Consider the following 14,659-nt stretch of genomic DNA (forward strand, 5'->3'; position numbering starts at 1 on the left):
GTGAGGGTGGTGAGGCACTGGAATGGGTTGCCCAAGGAAGTTGTGAATGCTCCATCCCTGGCAGTGTTCAAGGCCAGGTTGGACAGAGCCTTGGGCAACATAGTTTAGTGTGAGGTGTCCCTGCCCATGGCAGGGGGGTTGGAACTAGATGATCTTAAGGTCCTTTCCAACCCTAAGTATTCTATGATTCTATGTATAAACCAAGAAGTTATGTCCGCATGGGGGATGATTTACCATCATCTTTCACTAATATTCTCCTCTCTCCTCACCTGCCTTTCCCAGACCTATTTCTCTTTCATTTTTCAAGCAGGAGCTAAAAAAAGAGAAGTTGGGTTGTGCTTATTTATGAATTTACTCTCAGTTGCTTCCACCTCAGTTCCTGCTGCTAAACATCTGCTTGGAGACCTGCTTCTCCCTTCAGGATTGATTGATCTCCCAGATGAATAATGTCCCCCTTCACCTCTCCAGTGGCTGGCACCGAGCCAACATGCAGGCAGGATGCTGACAGCTACTGGAAAAACAAAAGTCAGCCTGAGCAGACCAGGGTGGGGAGCATCTCAGAGACCAAACTACTCCCTGGCCCCTTTCACATTTACAGTAATCATTTCCAACAAGAAATGTGCTTCCAGGGCCTAGAGCATTTATTAATTAGTTAATCCTGGGCCGGATGCAAGAATGATTAAAGACTGATGTAGATTGTTTCAGTCTTGATCAGCTTTATTTTCTTTTCCCCAATCCTGCTTTAATTTGTCACCTTTCTGTACGGGTTTTTACTAAGGCTTCTTCCAGGGAATGGCTAACAGAGAAATGAAGGGCCAAGTGCTGCTGCACCTGTACTGTACTGGCCAAGGTAGATCTTCACTAATGACCTGATATTGGGGCAGAGTGCAGCCTTAACAAGATCATGGGTGGCAACTGGAGGGTGGGGAGCAATAGATATGCCAGAGGGCAGAACTGATTCAACAGCTGGGGAAATGGGACAACAGGAACCTCATGGAGTTCAATGAGGACAACTGCAAAGTCTTGTGATGAGGGAGGAATAACCCCAATACTGCTGGGGGGCAGCTGGACAGAAAACAGCTCTGCACAGGAAGACCTGGAGGGGAAGAAGCTCTGTGGCTCACTGAGAGTTATTAGCAAGCATGTAGCTAACTAGACACCACTCACATCTGGAGTACTGTGTGCAGCTCTGAGCTGTTTGGTACAAAAAAGACATGGACAAACCGGAACGAGTTGAGTGAAAGGCCACCAACCTCATTGAACTGGTCTGAAGACACCCAAGGGAAGACTGAGAGATGGCTTTGTTCAGTTTGTAAAAGAAGGCTGAGGGGGGTCCAGCTACAGTCATCAGATAACTAAGAGAAGGGTACGGAGCCAGACTCTTGTTGAAGGTGTGCAGAGGAAGGAAAAGAAAAGATAAAAGACACAAGTTGCAGCAGGTGAAATTCTAATTAGATACAAATTAAAAAAGAAAAAAAGTCCACGATAAGGGTGATCAAATACTAGAAAAAGTGCCCAGAGATGCTAGGGGATCTTCACAGAATCATAGAACAGTTAGGGTTGGAAAGGACCTTGAGATCATCTAGTTCCAACCCCCCTGTCATGGGCAGGGACACCACACACTAAACCCAAGCCCAAGGCTCTGTCCAACCTGGCCTTGAACACTGCCACGGATGACTTCCTTGGGCAACCCATTCCAGTGCCTCACCACCCTCACAATAAAGAACTTCTTCCTTATAGCTAATGTAAACTTCCCATGTTTAAGTTTGAACCCGTTACCCCTTGTCCTACCACTACAGTCCCTAATGAAGAATCCTTCCCCAGCATCCTTGTAGGCCCCCTTCAGATACTGGAAGGCTGCTATGAGGTCTCCACGCAGCCTTCTCTTCTCCAGGCTGAACAGTCCCAGCTTTCTCGGCCTGTCTTCATACGGGAGGTGCTCCAGCCCCCTTATCATCCTCGTGGCCTCCTCTGGACTTGCTCCAACAGCTCCATGTCCTTCTTATGTTGAGGACACCAGAACTGCACACAATACTCCAGGTGGGATCTCACAAGAGCAGGGTAGAGGGGCAGGATCATCTCCTTGGGAATATTCAAACTTTGGCTGGGACAAGGCCTTGATCAACCTAATGACACTTTCAAATTAGCCCTGAAATGAGCAAGATGTTGGGCCAGATGATTTCCAAAAGTCTTCTCTGAACTGAATTACTCTATGACTTAATTCTGTGATGTTGGAAAGTATTTTGTTCACCTTCTGTAAAAGCTTCATGTCACAAGCATTTTGAAGTCAAACCGCTGGTGGCAGGTGTGGTTGTTACAACTTGAGGCATCGTCCCGGAACACATGGTTTTCCTTGTCAAGGTTGATCAGTTTACAAGTAACGTATATGGCAGACTTAGGAGACTGCCATAGTACAGTTCAGAGAGTGTGTGACATGCAATTTTATGGTTCATTGATCATTGGTCTGTGGCTAAGAAGCAAATCAGAGCATCTTTGAGGGTGTCCTTGTCTGTATATAGTGTTATTGATCCTGCTGTAACCATGATTTCTGGTTCCTGCTGCTTTTGCAAAACTGATCTCCCCCACACTCCGTGGTTTTTCTCCAGCCATTCTCTCTTACAGAGTCCCAAAACACTCCCTGCTCCTCTCCTTCAGCCTGGTAAAGAGAGGTCGTTCTTTATTCTATGTTGCTTTCTTCTTTCTCTAAAACCAACTCTAAAACCTTATTCATATAAACAAACACATTCGTTCTTCCTTTGAATAACTTCAGCAGGGTTTACTTCTTTCTGTGGAAAAATAAGACACGAAGTTTTGACTGAAATAAGATTCTTTTTCTTAGCAGATATCCCATTTTGCTATGACATCCAATATAACATTAAATTTAACATTGTGATAGGTGAAAATGTCATAGATTTCATGTTTTCAGTAATGTAATAACAACATTAACAACACCCAAGCAAAGGACAAAAAGAACTTGTTCCTATTTGTATATGCCATTTTCTATTACCTCTCAGGCACCTGAGGCAGTGCATAGTTGGAGGGATTATTGAACTTCTTGGGTAGCTGCAGCCACTTACAGCTTGGACTTGTGCCTCAGAACCTTGCCTGAATGCTCGATTAATTGCCAGTAATGCAAAGGTTGTTGTAGCATATTGTTTAATTATGCATTTTTCTTCCTCTCTGTGTTGTGCCAAGCAGACAGGAAAGGCTTTGGAAGAGAACTTAGTCAAAATGTGCTGGTCACTGGGAAGTGCCAGAAAACTGAACTAAAAAACTCCTTAATGGTGGGTAAGCAGAACCTGAAGTGAAGATGTGCATCTTCAGTGCCCAGGGAAGATCTTTTTCTATTGATATAAGGGGTGAAGTGTCTTGTAAGACTGGCATCTTCTCCCACTGCACATGCAAAAAGCTCTCTAAACCCATCATGGTGCTAAAGTATAAAGCAGGTCTACCCTTTGGCTGCAGGTGATTATTCATAGTGGACAGGATCATTACGAGGTATTTTGACAACGTAATATATTAGTGTGTATTCTTTCTTCATGCCCATGAAGCTCTTTGTGCTTCAGTGAGAAAAGATGAAGGACCAGGAAGAAAGCCAGAGCTACGGCTTATATGCAGAAGTGTAAGGCATGAAACCTCCCACGAGGATTTGCTGTCATCATCTTCTCTACCCCATAGCACACTGGGGACCAGCTTTCTGCAGAGAAATGTTAGTGATGACCTTTTCAGAGCTGATCCTCTTCTCATAATTAGGTAAGTTAGACACATGGGCACCAGAATAGCTACTGCAGTTCCTGAGATGTTTAGCTTACAAATTTTATATCAGCAATGTCTTGAATAGTTTTTTTGTCATTTCTGACAAAATTATTTCCAAGACAGCTAACACTGTCACAGATTTAAAGGTGGATGGGTCCAACCTAAGAAATTATGTTCTGCAGTCAGACTTCTTCCTATGAGGTATTTTGCATCCAGCCTTTATACTTAGGTTTACCTCTGAAGTATAGTTTTACTACTAAGAAAAAAAAAAAGACTGCTAAAATGCGCTGGAACAAGTTGGAATAGAGTTAGTTAAATGCAGACAAGCATCTTTCACCACAGTACCAGAGTCCAGGCTCAGGACTGGCAGCACTAGCACCTTCTTAGCCAGACACTCATCACTGACCAGGGGTGACTGACTCTGATAATTGCTGGCCAATCTCAATTGCCAGGAGGAGACATAGGCTGAGCGGCTGCCATGTGCCTTGGCTAGCATCCGGGACACGGAGGCAACTGCTGCAAAGGGAGAAAAGCAAAGGGACCTGGGGGGGGGCTGCTTCACTCTGGGGGTGGCCTGTACAGTCGTGCATCGCTTGGAGCACTGAAAGGCTCATGACGTGTGTGGCAGAGGCCATTGCCTGTGGCAACACAAGCTGAAAGGAAAGCAGCTTTCCATTCCAAATGAAAGTTAAATTTCACCAGCTATTCCAATCTGAAAATGACATTTTTCCAGTCTCCTGGATTATTACTTTTTTTAAATAAAGGATTTTTTTATCTCTATGCCACTCTGGGAATGTGTTACATGCATTTTAGTGGCCTTTATTTTGCCAGGCAGTGGTAGGAGCCAAACTCTAAATGAGAACCAAGCTCTTGGGGTCTGAGAAAAAGCTTCTATAAAGGGGTTGTGGCCAAAGATGGGCTCCAGCTTTCTCCTGGGAGCTTCATCCATCTGGCTATCATGCTAAGGAAGATTCGAAACTTCAAGTAGGTGTCTGTCACACAGCCCAGGAAGGGCACCAGATCAACATGCAGAGCACAGCTTATTAGCCACATGCTTTAAATTTGTGCTTTACTTTTAGTTCCACTTACCTACCCCATCTCCCTGTCAATTAGATGTTAAAATGGGCTCTCTCTGTGACCAAACCCATTCCCATGACCTGTCTCCAGCAGGCATCTAGGTACAGTTTTAGTCAAGACCACTCATGGTCATCCAAACACTGGCTTGACAGACCTAGTGAAGAGGAAAGGTATGTGCTCCTGCCATAGCTCTCCTGTGCCTACTGGCCTCAGGTGCTTAGGACCTCAGCACAGTAGGTGCTACTGAGTTCGGCTCACACGAAGGTTTTGGCAACTGCTTCAAATGTGGGACTTCTGCCTAACTTGTCTGCCTGCCAAGGATTTCAGGTTTCTGACATGGGAGATGTTATTGGGTTGGGTTGAACTAGCAAAGAAAATAGTTATGCTACTAGCTATTCCAAACCCAAGGCTCACTATGTCAGCTTAAGCTGTACACTCTGAGAATGAGCAGTAGCTTGCAAAAGTAATCACCTACCAAAAAAGCAAGAATCCTCGTGTGAAGCAATTGAACACTTTGCTCCCCAGATCATTGTGACACCCAGTTATTCAGTTTGCACACTGCCACTCCTACCCCGACTATTCATTTCCCTTTTACTACCTGCTCTCCTTCCTAGCCCCTTGTCTCACATTTTGACACGGGTCTCTGTGTCTCTGTTACTGACCTCTTGCAGACTCTCGGCTCTCCAGCTGATGTTTATTCCCAGCTAGTCCCAGGCCCTGCACTCCTCTGCCTTGTTCTCAGTATCCATGGGAACATCCTCATTGTCCTGCAGCTCAAAACAGGGATTCAGTGTCCACCTTCCCTTTAGAGATTCACTCCTCATCGGCTGCACAAGAGAGTGCTCTGCTTTCCTACATGATGCAGAGTTTGAGAATAGGCTTTTCTACATTAATTCTGTATTCTTGTGTTCATCTTCGAAGCTGAGAAACTCTTCGTTTGCCAGGACATGAAAAGACAAGAGCTTTTTTTCCTAAGCCTTTGGCTGGCAGAAGTAAAGCCACTGAAGGCAGTTTCCCAGCTGCTGTGTGTACTCCCCGCCACCCCAGAGCTGGCCATAATCATTTATGTTTGCTTCCTCCCCAGCACAGCACCACGTCCCCACCATGGGGTGTTGGGGGAGAAGTTCAAGGGCAAATACTGCTGCTTCCTCTGGGGAGACTGGAACAATGGTCTGAACCATTACCCTGCAGCACCAGTAAGTGCTGTTCCCTAAGTCAAGCCTGGGGAAAGACTTGAGCCATAAGAGGGGTCACTTACTTACACTCAGAAAGCTGGATGAAGGAGACGCATGCCTGGAGCTCCCGCCCCACCAGGCACCACAACTGTTTAGTAACTCAGCGCACACATCAAGTCCTAGTCCTAGGAAGCTGATTAATCCTTCCCGAGGACCTGTGCCTTCCTCTGGGTTACTTTCTGCATGGCAAGTCCAGCAGAATGGAGCCACTCAAGCTTTCCAAGATTTGTATTCACTTGCTGCTTCTCAGCAGGGGTTCACCACTTGCCTCACCCCCATTGACATCAGGGAGGTCCATAAATCAACCGCACAGTGATAGTGCTGCCCTCCCAATGCTCATTATGCATCTCGCTGCTGAAGGAAAGCACCAACTTTGGTGCCAAGTACATTAGGGAACATGCCTGGGTTTAAAAATTCTCCGTGGGAGGGAATCACAACATTTCCAAAGCTTGGCCTCTTACATCACAAAAGCAAAGCATGCTCCTCACCATGTCTCTGGCGATAACAACAGTCCAAGGCCAACAAACAAAATGAACAGCTTTGAAACAACAAAGCTTTCACTGGATTTTGTATACAGTGTTTGTTGCCACAATCTGGCCCAGAATCACCATCTCGAATTTCCCTGCCAGAATGATGGAAATATAAATAGGGGCTATAAACCCAAAGTATTTCCAGCTCATACATCCAGAGGATAGAAATTATAGTCTCTTAGTAGGGAAAATGTTCGAGGGTAGTGAGGTAATGGGACCTGGTTACAGAGCTCATTTCTGTGAAAAACTTTAATACAGTATGGAAATTTTTCCGATGTCCTTGATGCAACCTCCATTAAAGAATAAAATAATCCCCTGTTTCAGTGGAAAAGCCCCCTCCATGCCTTTGAGAATGAACTGCTGAGCTCCATTTTGGGAACAGTTTCTTTTCCAGCTGCTGTTTCCAGAGATTCCTGAATGGCTCCAAAGACGCAGCGTCAGCAAGGAATGAAATCTGGCTGTTTGAAAGATAATCTGTAGCCTGTTGGCTTACCTAGAAAAGACCTTGCTTTTCCATGTGTTTGCTGCTGTGGAACCATAGGAGTCCCAGCTCTAGTCTCACTAAATAATATTCTTGAAGTTGTCCACGCCACGGGTCACAGCACTGGATGAGAGACTATGCTCATTTGATTAATTACATTACCATGCCTGCCCTTTACTTGTTGACTCAAAGGCATAAAAGCCTGGGATGTGCTGCGTATGTAGTAAACTGATTAAAGGGGGAATGTGTGTCAATGTATGGATATATACAATAGCTTTTTGAAATCCCTTATGATTTTCCCACCCACTGGGCATTGCTTCAATATCCAGTTCAATCATCAGGAAATAAACTTGCTCCCTCATCTGCGTCCCACATTGCAATGAGCTTGCCAAATATGGCCAAGCTTTTAGAAAGAAAAGAGAATCCCCCCCCCCAGTGAATTTATGACCTTGGCTCCGCTTGTGGTTTGTTCATGTGCATGCCTGAGTGACATGGAAACTGCAGCAAATCTGTTTGGACTGTTTCTGTGCTCTCACACTTGCAGCTATGTTGGATTTTTCCCCTTTTAGATGACTAGAGTTTTGTTTTGGTTTGTTACCTTCTAACACAAGCAGCCCATGACGAACAGCCCAAAGGAGAGCAACATGTGTTAACAGAAAGAAAGGGAAGGATGGAAAAGGAACAAGGGGAAGCTAGAAGTGTTGCTGAGCATTTGAAAGCAAAACATCATCCCCCTCATCTCTTGCAGGTCCTTCAAGCCAGACTTTGTCCTGATTCGGCAGCACGCCTATAGCATGGCACTGGGAGAAGACTTCCGCAGCCTCATCATCGGCTTCCAGTACGGGGGAATCCACACAGTCAACTCCCTCTACTCCATCTACAACTTCTGTAGCAAGCCCTGGGTGGTAAGTGACAAGCCAGCTCTACTGCATGCCAACACTGCAAAGTTGGTATCCGGTACTGATAAAGCACCAAACTCAGCTTCCAGTCATAGGAATTCATCTCTTTAGGTTAAAATCACCATCTAAATACCATAGGAATCCCAATTGGGAATTACTGGGGGAAAAGACTAGCAACCCTTCTCCTTTGACAGCCTGTAGTAATATCAAGGTGTTATTTCCTCACCCTGAGTAGGATGTTTCACCTGTCCCAAACTTAAATGTGTCACAAACAACTAACAGTACAACAATGCCCAGTTTTCCTGTAAAGCAGAGTAGATGAGTAGTAATAGATTAATAATATCAGATCAATAGTAGCACTTCACTGTCCTGACCAAAACACAATAAAACTACCTTAAAAGAAACATCAACATTTGCTGTTTTACAAGGTGCCTGGACTATGCTATTTCCAGCATCTTTTATTAAATGCACACTTGTGGTATCCAGGTGCCCCAGCCTAAGATGATCCATTCTTTGCAGAAGTGAATACCTCACTTGTCTTCTCTTCCTAGTTTTTCTGGCTAGTGCTCTGTTGTGAGGAAATTATATTAAAAGAAAGGCAAGAAAGGTAGAGATGATTTCTTCAGCAGCTAGGTCTAGGGAAAAAAAGGAATTTAGAATGACAAAGACCTGGGAAAGAGGCAGAAGGAAAGGGGAGAGCATGTTGTATTGGGTTTGTGTGGTAAGGTTTTGGTAGCTAGGGGACTGCAAGAGTGGCTTCTATGAGAAACTGCTAGAAGCATCACTCATGTCTGATGGAGCCAGTGCCAACTGTCTCCAAGAGAGACTAAACCCTGGCTGAGCCCATCAACAATGGTGGTAGTATCTCTGGGATAATATATTTAAAAACTGGGGGGAAACTGCTGTGGAACAGCCAGAAGAGAGAAATGAAAATATGTGAAACAGCTCTGCACACCCTAAGCTTGGTGAAGATGAAGGGGAGGAGGTGCTCCAGGTGCTGGAGCAAGTCCAGAGAAAGGCAATGGAGCTGGTGAAGGGTCTGGAGCACAAGTGTGATGGGGAATGGCTGAGGGACCTGGGTGGGGTTTAGTCTGGAGAAGAGAAGGCTCAGGGGGGACCTTATCACTCTACAACTATCCGAAAGGAGGATGGAGTGAAGTGGGGGCAGTCTCTGCTCCCAAGTAACAAGTGACAGGACAAGAGGAATGGCCTCAAGCTTCACCAGGGCAGGTTTAGGCTGGATATTAGGAACCTCTTCTACAGCAAAAGGGTGATCGGGCATTGGAACAGGCTGCCCAGGGCAGTGGTGGAATCACCGTCACTGGAAGTGTTCAGAAACCGTGTAGATGAGGCCCTCAGTGACATGGTTTAGTGGTGTCCTTGGCAGTGCTGGGGTAAAGGTTGGACTTGATGATCTTTTAGAGGTCTTTTCCAACCTAGTTGATTCTATGATTCTGTGACCCCAGTGACCAGACAAAAAGCCTCCACCTTTACACCGGCTTTTGCTGAGGAAGACAGCCATGTGGTTTATTCCATCTGATTTTGGGATTGAGTCAGTCAGGATTTAGTTGGCATTTTTCAACTCATGCCTTGTAATTACGTTTCTGATGGTGTACAGGGGACTCAAGATGTGACAGGCCTATTTTTAGGAATCTAAAATAAAAGAAAACAAACAAACTCAGCACATAGGGGGAAAAAAAAAAGAAAGAAAAGGAAAGCAGGGCTGGCAAGGCAGTGTGGGAGAAATTGGCTCTGCCAGTAACTTGGCTTTAGCTATTCTGGGTGCAGTTGTACCATGCTTTCCTCATGGGGAATACAGCTGGCTTGAACAGCCTTCCCAGAGGAGTCAGGGAAACCACTTGTAAACACTTAAAACTTACTTGCAAAATGCCTCCTTTCCCTACTGCCCCTGCACACACATCACCCCCAAACCCATGACTGTAACACATTGAGTAGCCTAAGAGCTCAGATGGGACCTGAGCTGGTAGTTGGCACCATAGACATTTTATGAGGCTGAAGCTCAGGTAGGGATTGTGATGGGGCATTTGAGGGCAGAAAGCTTCAGTGGCAGGAGAATCAGAAAACTCTGATTTTGTGATATCTCATTTAGAGATAGTGACAGAGCACTCCAGTGCATATTACACTCCGATTGCAAAACAGGCATCTCGAAATAAGGGATCTGCTTAACTGAGATTACTGGAAACTTTCTGGACCTAGAAAACAGTTGAGATACATGAAGAAATGAAATTAAATACCCCTGGGAAATATGCTTTTTCACTCTCCCTTTTTATTCTTTCCAAAAATGGTTCCATTTCATAGAAATGTTTATGATTTTTTGGAGGGTGGATGGAAGCGAGACTGTTTTTCCTTGGCAATTTGCAACAATGTTTTTTCTCAGCAACTCTAATTACAATCAGCTGAGTTTGGATTTGAGTTTATTCAAACATGCAGCCCCATTTCTTAATGACATTTGCCAGGTTTCCAGTGCTGCAATACACAAATTTCTTCAAAGGTTAAAATTTGCATTAAAAACGGGCACAGTTTGAAATAGGCGTTTCTAAAAGAAAAACAGAGTATTCAGGGGGTCTCACACACAGGGAGATATCTAAGAAAACTGAGTTTTACCATGATCCCAGAATTACTGAGAAATAATGCTACAAGCACACTAAAGACAATGCCTCAACCAGTAATTATAATTTCTGTCAGAAAAGTCAAATACCAACAGTGCTCAAAGTAGTACTCCTACTGCAGTTAATATCCGTAATTGCCAGGCAACTTCTGCATCTGTAAGACTGCAGAAAAAGTGAAGTCTTGAGATCCCAAGAGATACCTAGCCAAATTTGTTGACTGTCAAGGGATAAAGGCTCCCTGATGACCTAGGGACTTTCAAAATACGCAAAAGGACTTGAGATAAAATCATAGAATCATAGAATAGTTAGGGTTGGAAAGGACCTTAAGATCATCTGGTTCCGACCCCCCTGCCACGGATGAGGACACCTCACACTAGACCATGTCACCCAAGGCTCTGTCCAGCCTGGACTTGAACACTGCCACGGATGGAGCATTCACCACTTCCTTAGGCTCCACCTTCAAGTGCCTCACCACCCTCACAATAAAGAACTTCTTCCTTATATCTAATCTAAACTTCCCCTGTTTAAGTTTGAACCCGTTACCCCTTGTCCTATCACTACAGTCCCTGATGAAGAGTCAGCATCCTTGTAGGCCCCCTTCAGATATTGGAAGGCTGTTATGAGGTCTCCACTCAGCCTTCTCTTCTCCAGGCTGAACAGCCCCAACTTTCTCAGCCTGTCTTCATACAGGAGGTGCTCCAGTGCCCTTATCATCCTTGGGGCCTCCTCTGGACTTGCTCCAACAGCTCCGTGTCCTTTTTATGCTGAGGACACCAGAACTGTACACAATACTCCAGGTGGGGTCTCACAAGAGTAGAGTAGATCCTCCAAATGAATCTTTTTATTTCTCTATAAAGACTCCCCGTAAGTAACCCTGATGTCCAAACAGCCAGGCAAGGCGTTTCACTTCCGTACCTGTTCAGGGTACTTAAGACCAGGCTGTCCCACATTGCCTTGCTGTATGTCTTGCTCTGTGGCCTGGCCACAATCTCACTAAAATGAGTGGAACCTCAACAAGTAAGAACTAATACCAAAATGTGGAAGGAGCAGTTATATCTAGCCAAGCTGCTGACAATAACATTCCAATCCACCTAAAAAGCACTGGGAGGTGCTACTTGAGCCTTGCTATCAGGTATCTAAGAGGCTGCTGCACCGTGTAACATGGGTGTCTGTTTGCCAAAATCCTGTTCCTAACAATTGGCAGGAAAAAGATAGCAAAAAGGAGGGAATTTTCCCATGAGGGTCCATACCAGAGTCAGACCTTTTCGCACGCTTGGCACATGAAGGAGGCTCCCAGATGGCTGAGCCTCTCATCTCTCCGTCTGAAACTTGCTATTTCAGCAACAGCCAAGAGCTGTATGCTTCAAAAGGAAGCCCAAGGAACAAGTCAGGACGTTGTCTGTCAGCTGCACAGTTGTTCCAGTTACTTTGTTGGAGCTGTTTTCCTAAATGTATGTCCATGGTTCGCCTGGGCTGTGTGCACATGCATCAAGGGGCATGTGCTGCTCTCAGCCAGGGTGTTTTTTCTCTTTGCCCTTTCTCTGCCTCATTCTGTTTAATTTCTAAGCCCTGTTTGCTCACTTTCCCAGTCAAAACAGGCCTTTATTTTTCTTCTCTAGGATGTGCAGAGCTGGTGCAAGTAGTTAAGAGAAGCAAGCTGTCCTCCCTCCCCAACATCAATACCCTCTTTGCCAACAATAATCATTCTGCATGGGGAGTTTTTCTATTATCTGCTGCTGTGGGGTGGGAGGGGTGTCATTGATGGGATATGCCACCTCTTGATGTTTTCTGGGTGGTTTTAAATGCCACATTTTAACCTATGAGATTAGGGAAGGAATTCTTCGCATTTGTTTGCAAATCTGCTGGCAGCTGCCCCTTTAGCTCTGGCACACACTTTGCAGCCTCATTTTTTGCACACTGGCTGCATCTCTTTTTCACACCCATTCCACCATTTAACTCTCAAAGGGGTATTTCTTCACCACCACCAAGTGAAGTTTCAACTTCTTATAGAGAAATGCTTTTGCTTAACTAGCCCGAAGACCAGGACAGAAGCCCTTAAAGCAGCAGCTCAGCAGAAAACATTCTCGGTAGCCATCTCTTTATCTGCAATGTAACCTTGGGGTTGCAATTTGGTACATTTACTGGCTTCAGCCGTTGCTCAGAAGTGCTCAGACATGTAAGATGAGGCAGCTGACGCTACTAGGGAAAAAAAAGGGCTTTCTTGCCCTTCCCTTATGCCCTGGATGTCTGTCTCCTCTTAATTTGTGTGTTACCTCCCTCAGGTGACACAGATTCCCTTCAAGATGACTGCATCCCTTTGATGGGAAACTTGAAGGAACTTGTGAAACAGTGACTCTTGGCCCAGACTGGAGGCTTTTAATTTAACTTGATTTTATCAAATTCTGAGGGTCTTTGAAAGTAAACTCACTTTGTAAGTTACTTTGCAAACAGTGGGGAATAGTCACATCTACCAGCGCAAGCAGGAACCAAAATTCTTATTCATGGAGCAATCCCCAATCATTTTATTTTCTTAATATCCATGAAAATAATCAAGCTACTTTATTCAGCTTTAGAGGTTGGAATTAGATGATCATAAGGTCCTTTCCAACCCTAATTACTCTATGATTCCTCCTCCTGCAAGGCTACCAGTCTAACCACCAGCTGCACTGCCAGTTCAGCATTGTACATGGAAATAGGGCTGTACCTCTTCAGAGGGAAAGCAGGATGGCTAGGTGTGTGATCGTAAAGAATCTAAGCTGCTCCTGTGATCCAAAAGTTTTCTGGGATGTATCACCTCTTATTCTCTTTGGTATATCAACCCTGCTTCAGCAACACTTTCTGTCATGGCTGATAAGTTTCTTTCATACAGTTCTGGGGTTTTCTCCGGCTGATAAATGATAGATTCAACAGGGAGACTGAAAACAACGTACAGAATAGTCTGCTTGCTTCACAAATGGCTGAGGCTGAGCAGGAATTTGTTGTGCTGCATTCTGTTGGGGTTTCGGAACCTGAAATCAGTCCTACCGTAGGGAGCTTTGTGTCTGGCTGGGAACAACCCCGAATGATAAACAGTTTGCAATAGTGATGATTGACAGTGTGCTCATGCTTCCTTAGCCTAACACTGAAACCAGGTAGCACTGGCAATTCACTCTAGTCATCTCTGTCTTTAACAATTCTCCTTCCCTCCAGCACAATGGGGAAACATGCCTTGCTTTGATTTGGCTATGGGCAGAGATCCAAGGAAGAGCTTTGATTTATTTTGTCTGTGCTCAGGAGCGGTGGCACTGATTTCCTGCCTGGGCACTCCTCGGAGCCCTTTCCTCTCCCAAACAGGGCCCCCTACCCTCTCCCCAGCCACATTTGGAAAGCACAGCTTGTTCACACTAGATCTGTAACTAAACCTAAGCTGATCCTTTCTGGCTCTTGAGCCCCGTCTCCAGTCTCTTAGTCCAAGGTTTGTGTACAAAGGCTGACTTGGCCTTGGGTAAATACAGCAACTTCATATTTTCTCACTGTTCTCAGGTCAAAAAAGCAAGGTGGGAAAGGCACAACAACATTTTGCTTGCTCTGAAATCCCCCCCCAGTATCAGAACATTTTGCAAGCACTTACCTGTTACACAGTAAGTCACTGACATCCACTCTGTCTGTTTTTTGTTCCCCCTCCCTCACCTCAAGTTCTCTCAGCTCATCAAAATCTTCAACTCACTGGGTCCTGAGAAGTTTCCCCTCGTGGATCAAACGTTCTTCCCAAGCCATAAGCAGATGGTGAGTACCTTTGCTTTCTTCTGATGCCAGCGTGGACAAGGGAGAAGCAAAAAATACAAGTTGGGCATGAGAGATGGCGGCTAGAATGCTGGGAAGAGTCTCAATTTTACTCACAGGGAATTACTAGCTAAAAAGCAATATGCAAAAATCTCTGCTGGGAACCTCTTTCCTTTCTTGCCCAGCCCTCCCCAGGTCATGTATGAACCCTGAAAAAGTACAAAATGGGAACAGGCTCAAAACCAAAGCAAAAATCCCTTGTAAAATCTGGTCAACAAAAGCTCGTCCC

General features: G+C 45.0%; 1 protein-coding gene across 1 annotated transcript in view; it reads left to right on the forward strand.

Annotated features, from left to right (window-relative positions):
* Positions 1-14,397, forward strand: part of LOC104410996 (synapsin-3-like) — a 47,974-nt gene extending 33,577 nt beyond the window's left edge. The window contains exons 4-5 of the mRNA XM_010021313.1: positions 7,828-7,984; positions 14,284-14,397. Of these exons, the coding sequence (XP_010019615.1) occupies positions 7,828-7,984; positions 14,284-14,397 (271 nt within the window). The remainder of the gene's footprint in view (positions 1-7,827; positions 7,985-14,283) is intronic.
* The last annotated feature ends 262 nt before the right edge of the window (positions 14,398-14,659 follow it).

Source organism: Nestor notabilis, unplaced genomic scaffold, assembly GCF_000696875.1.
Source record: "Nestor notabilis isolate BGI_N333 unplaced genomic scaffold, ASM69687v1 scaffold5129, whole genome shotgun sequence".
Lineage (NCBI taxonomy): Eukaryota > Metazoa > Chordata > Aves > Psittaciformes > Psittacidae > Nestor > Nestor notabilis.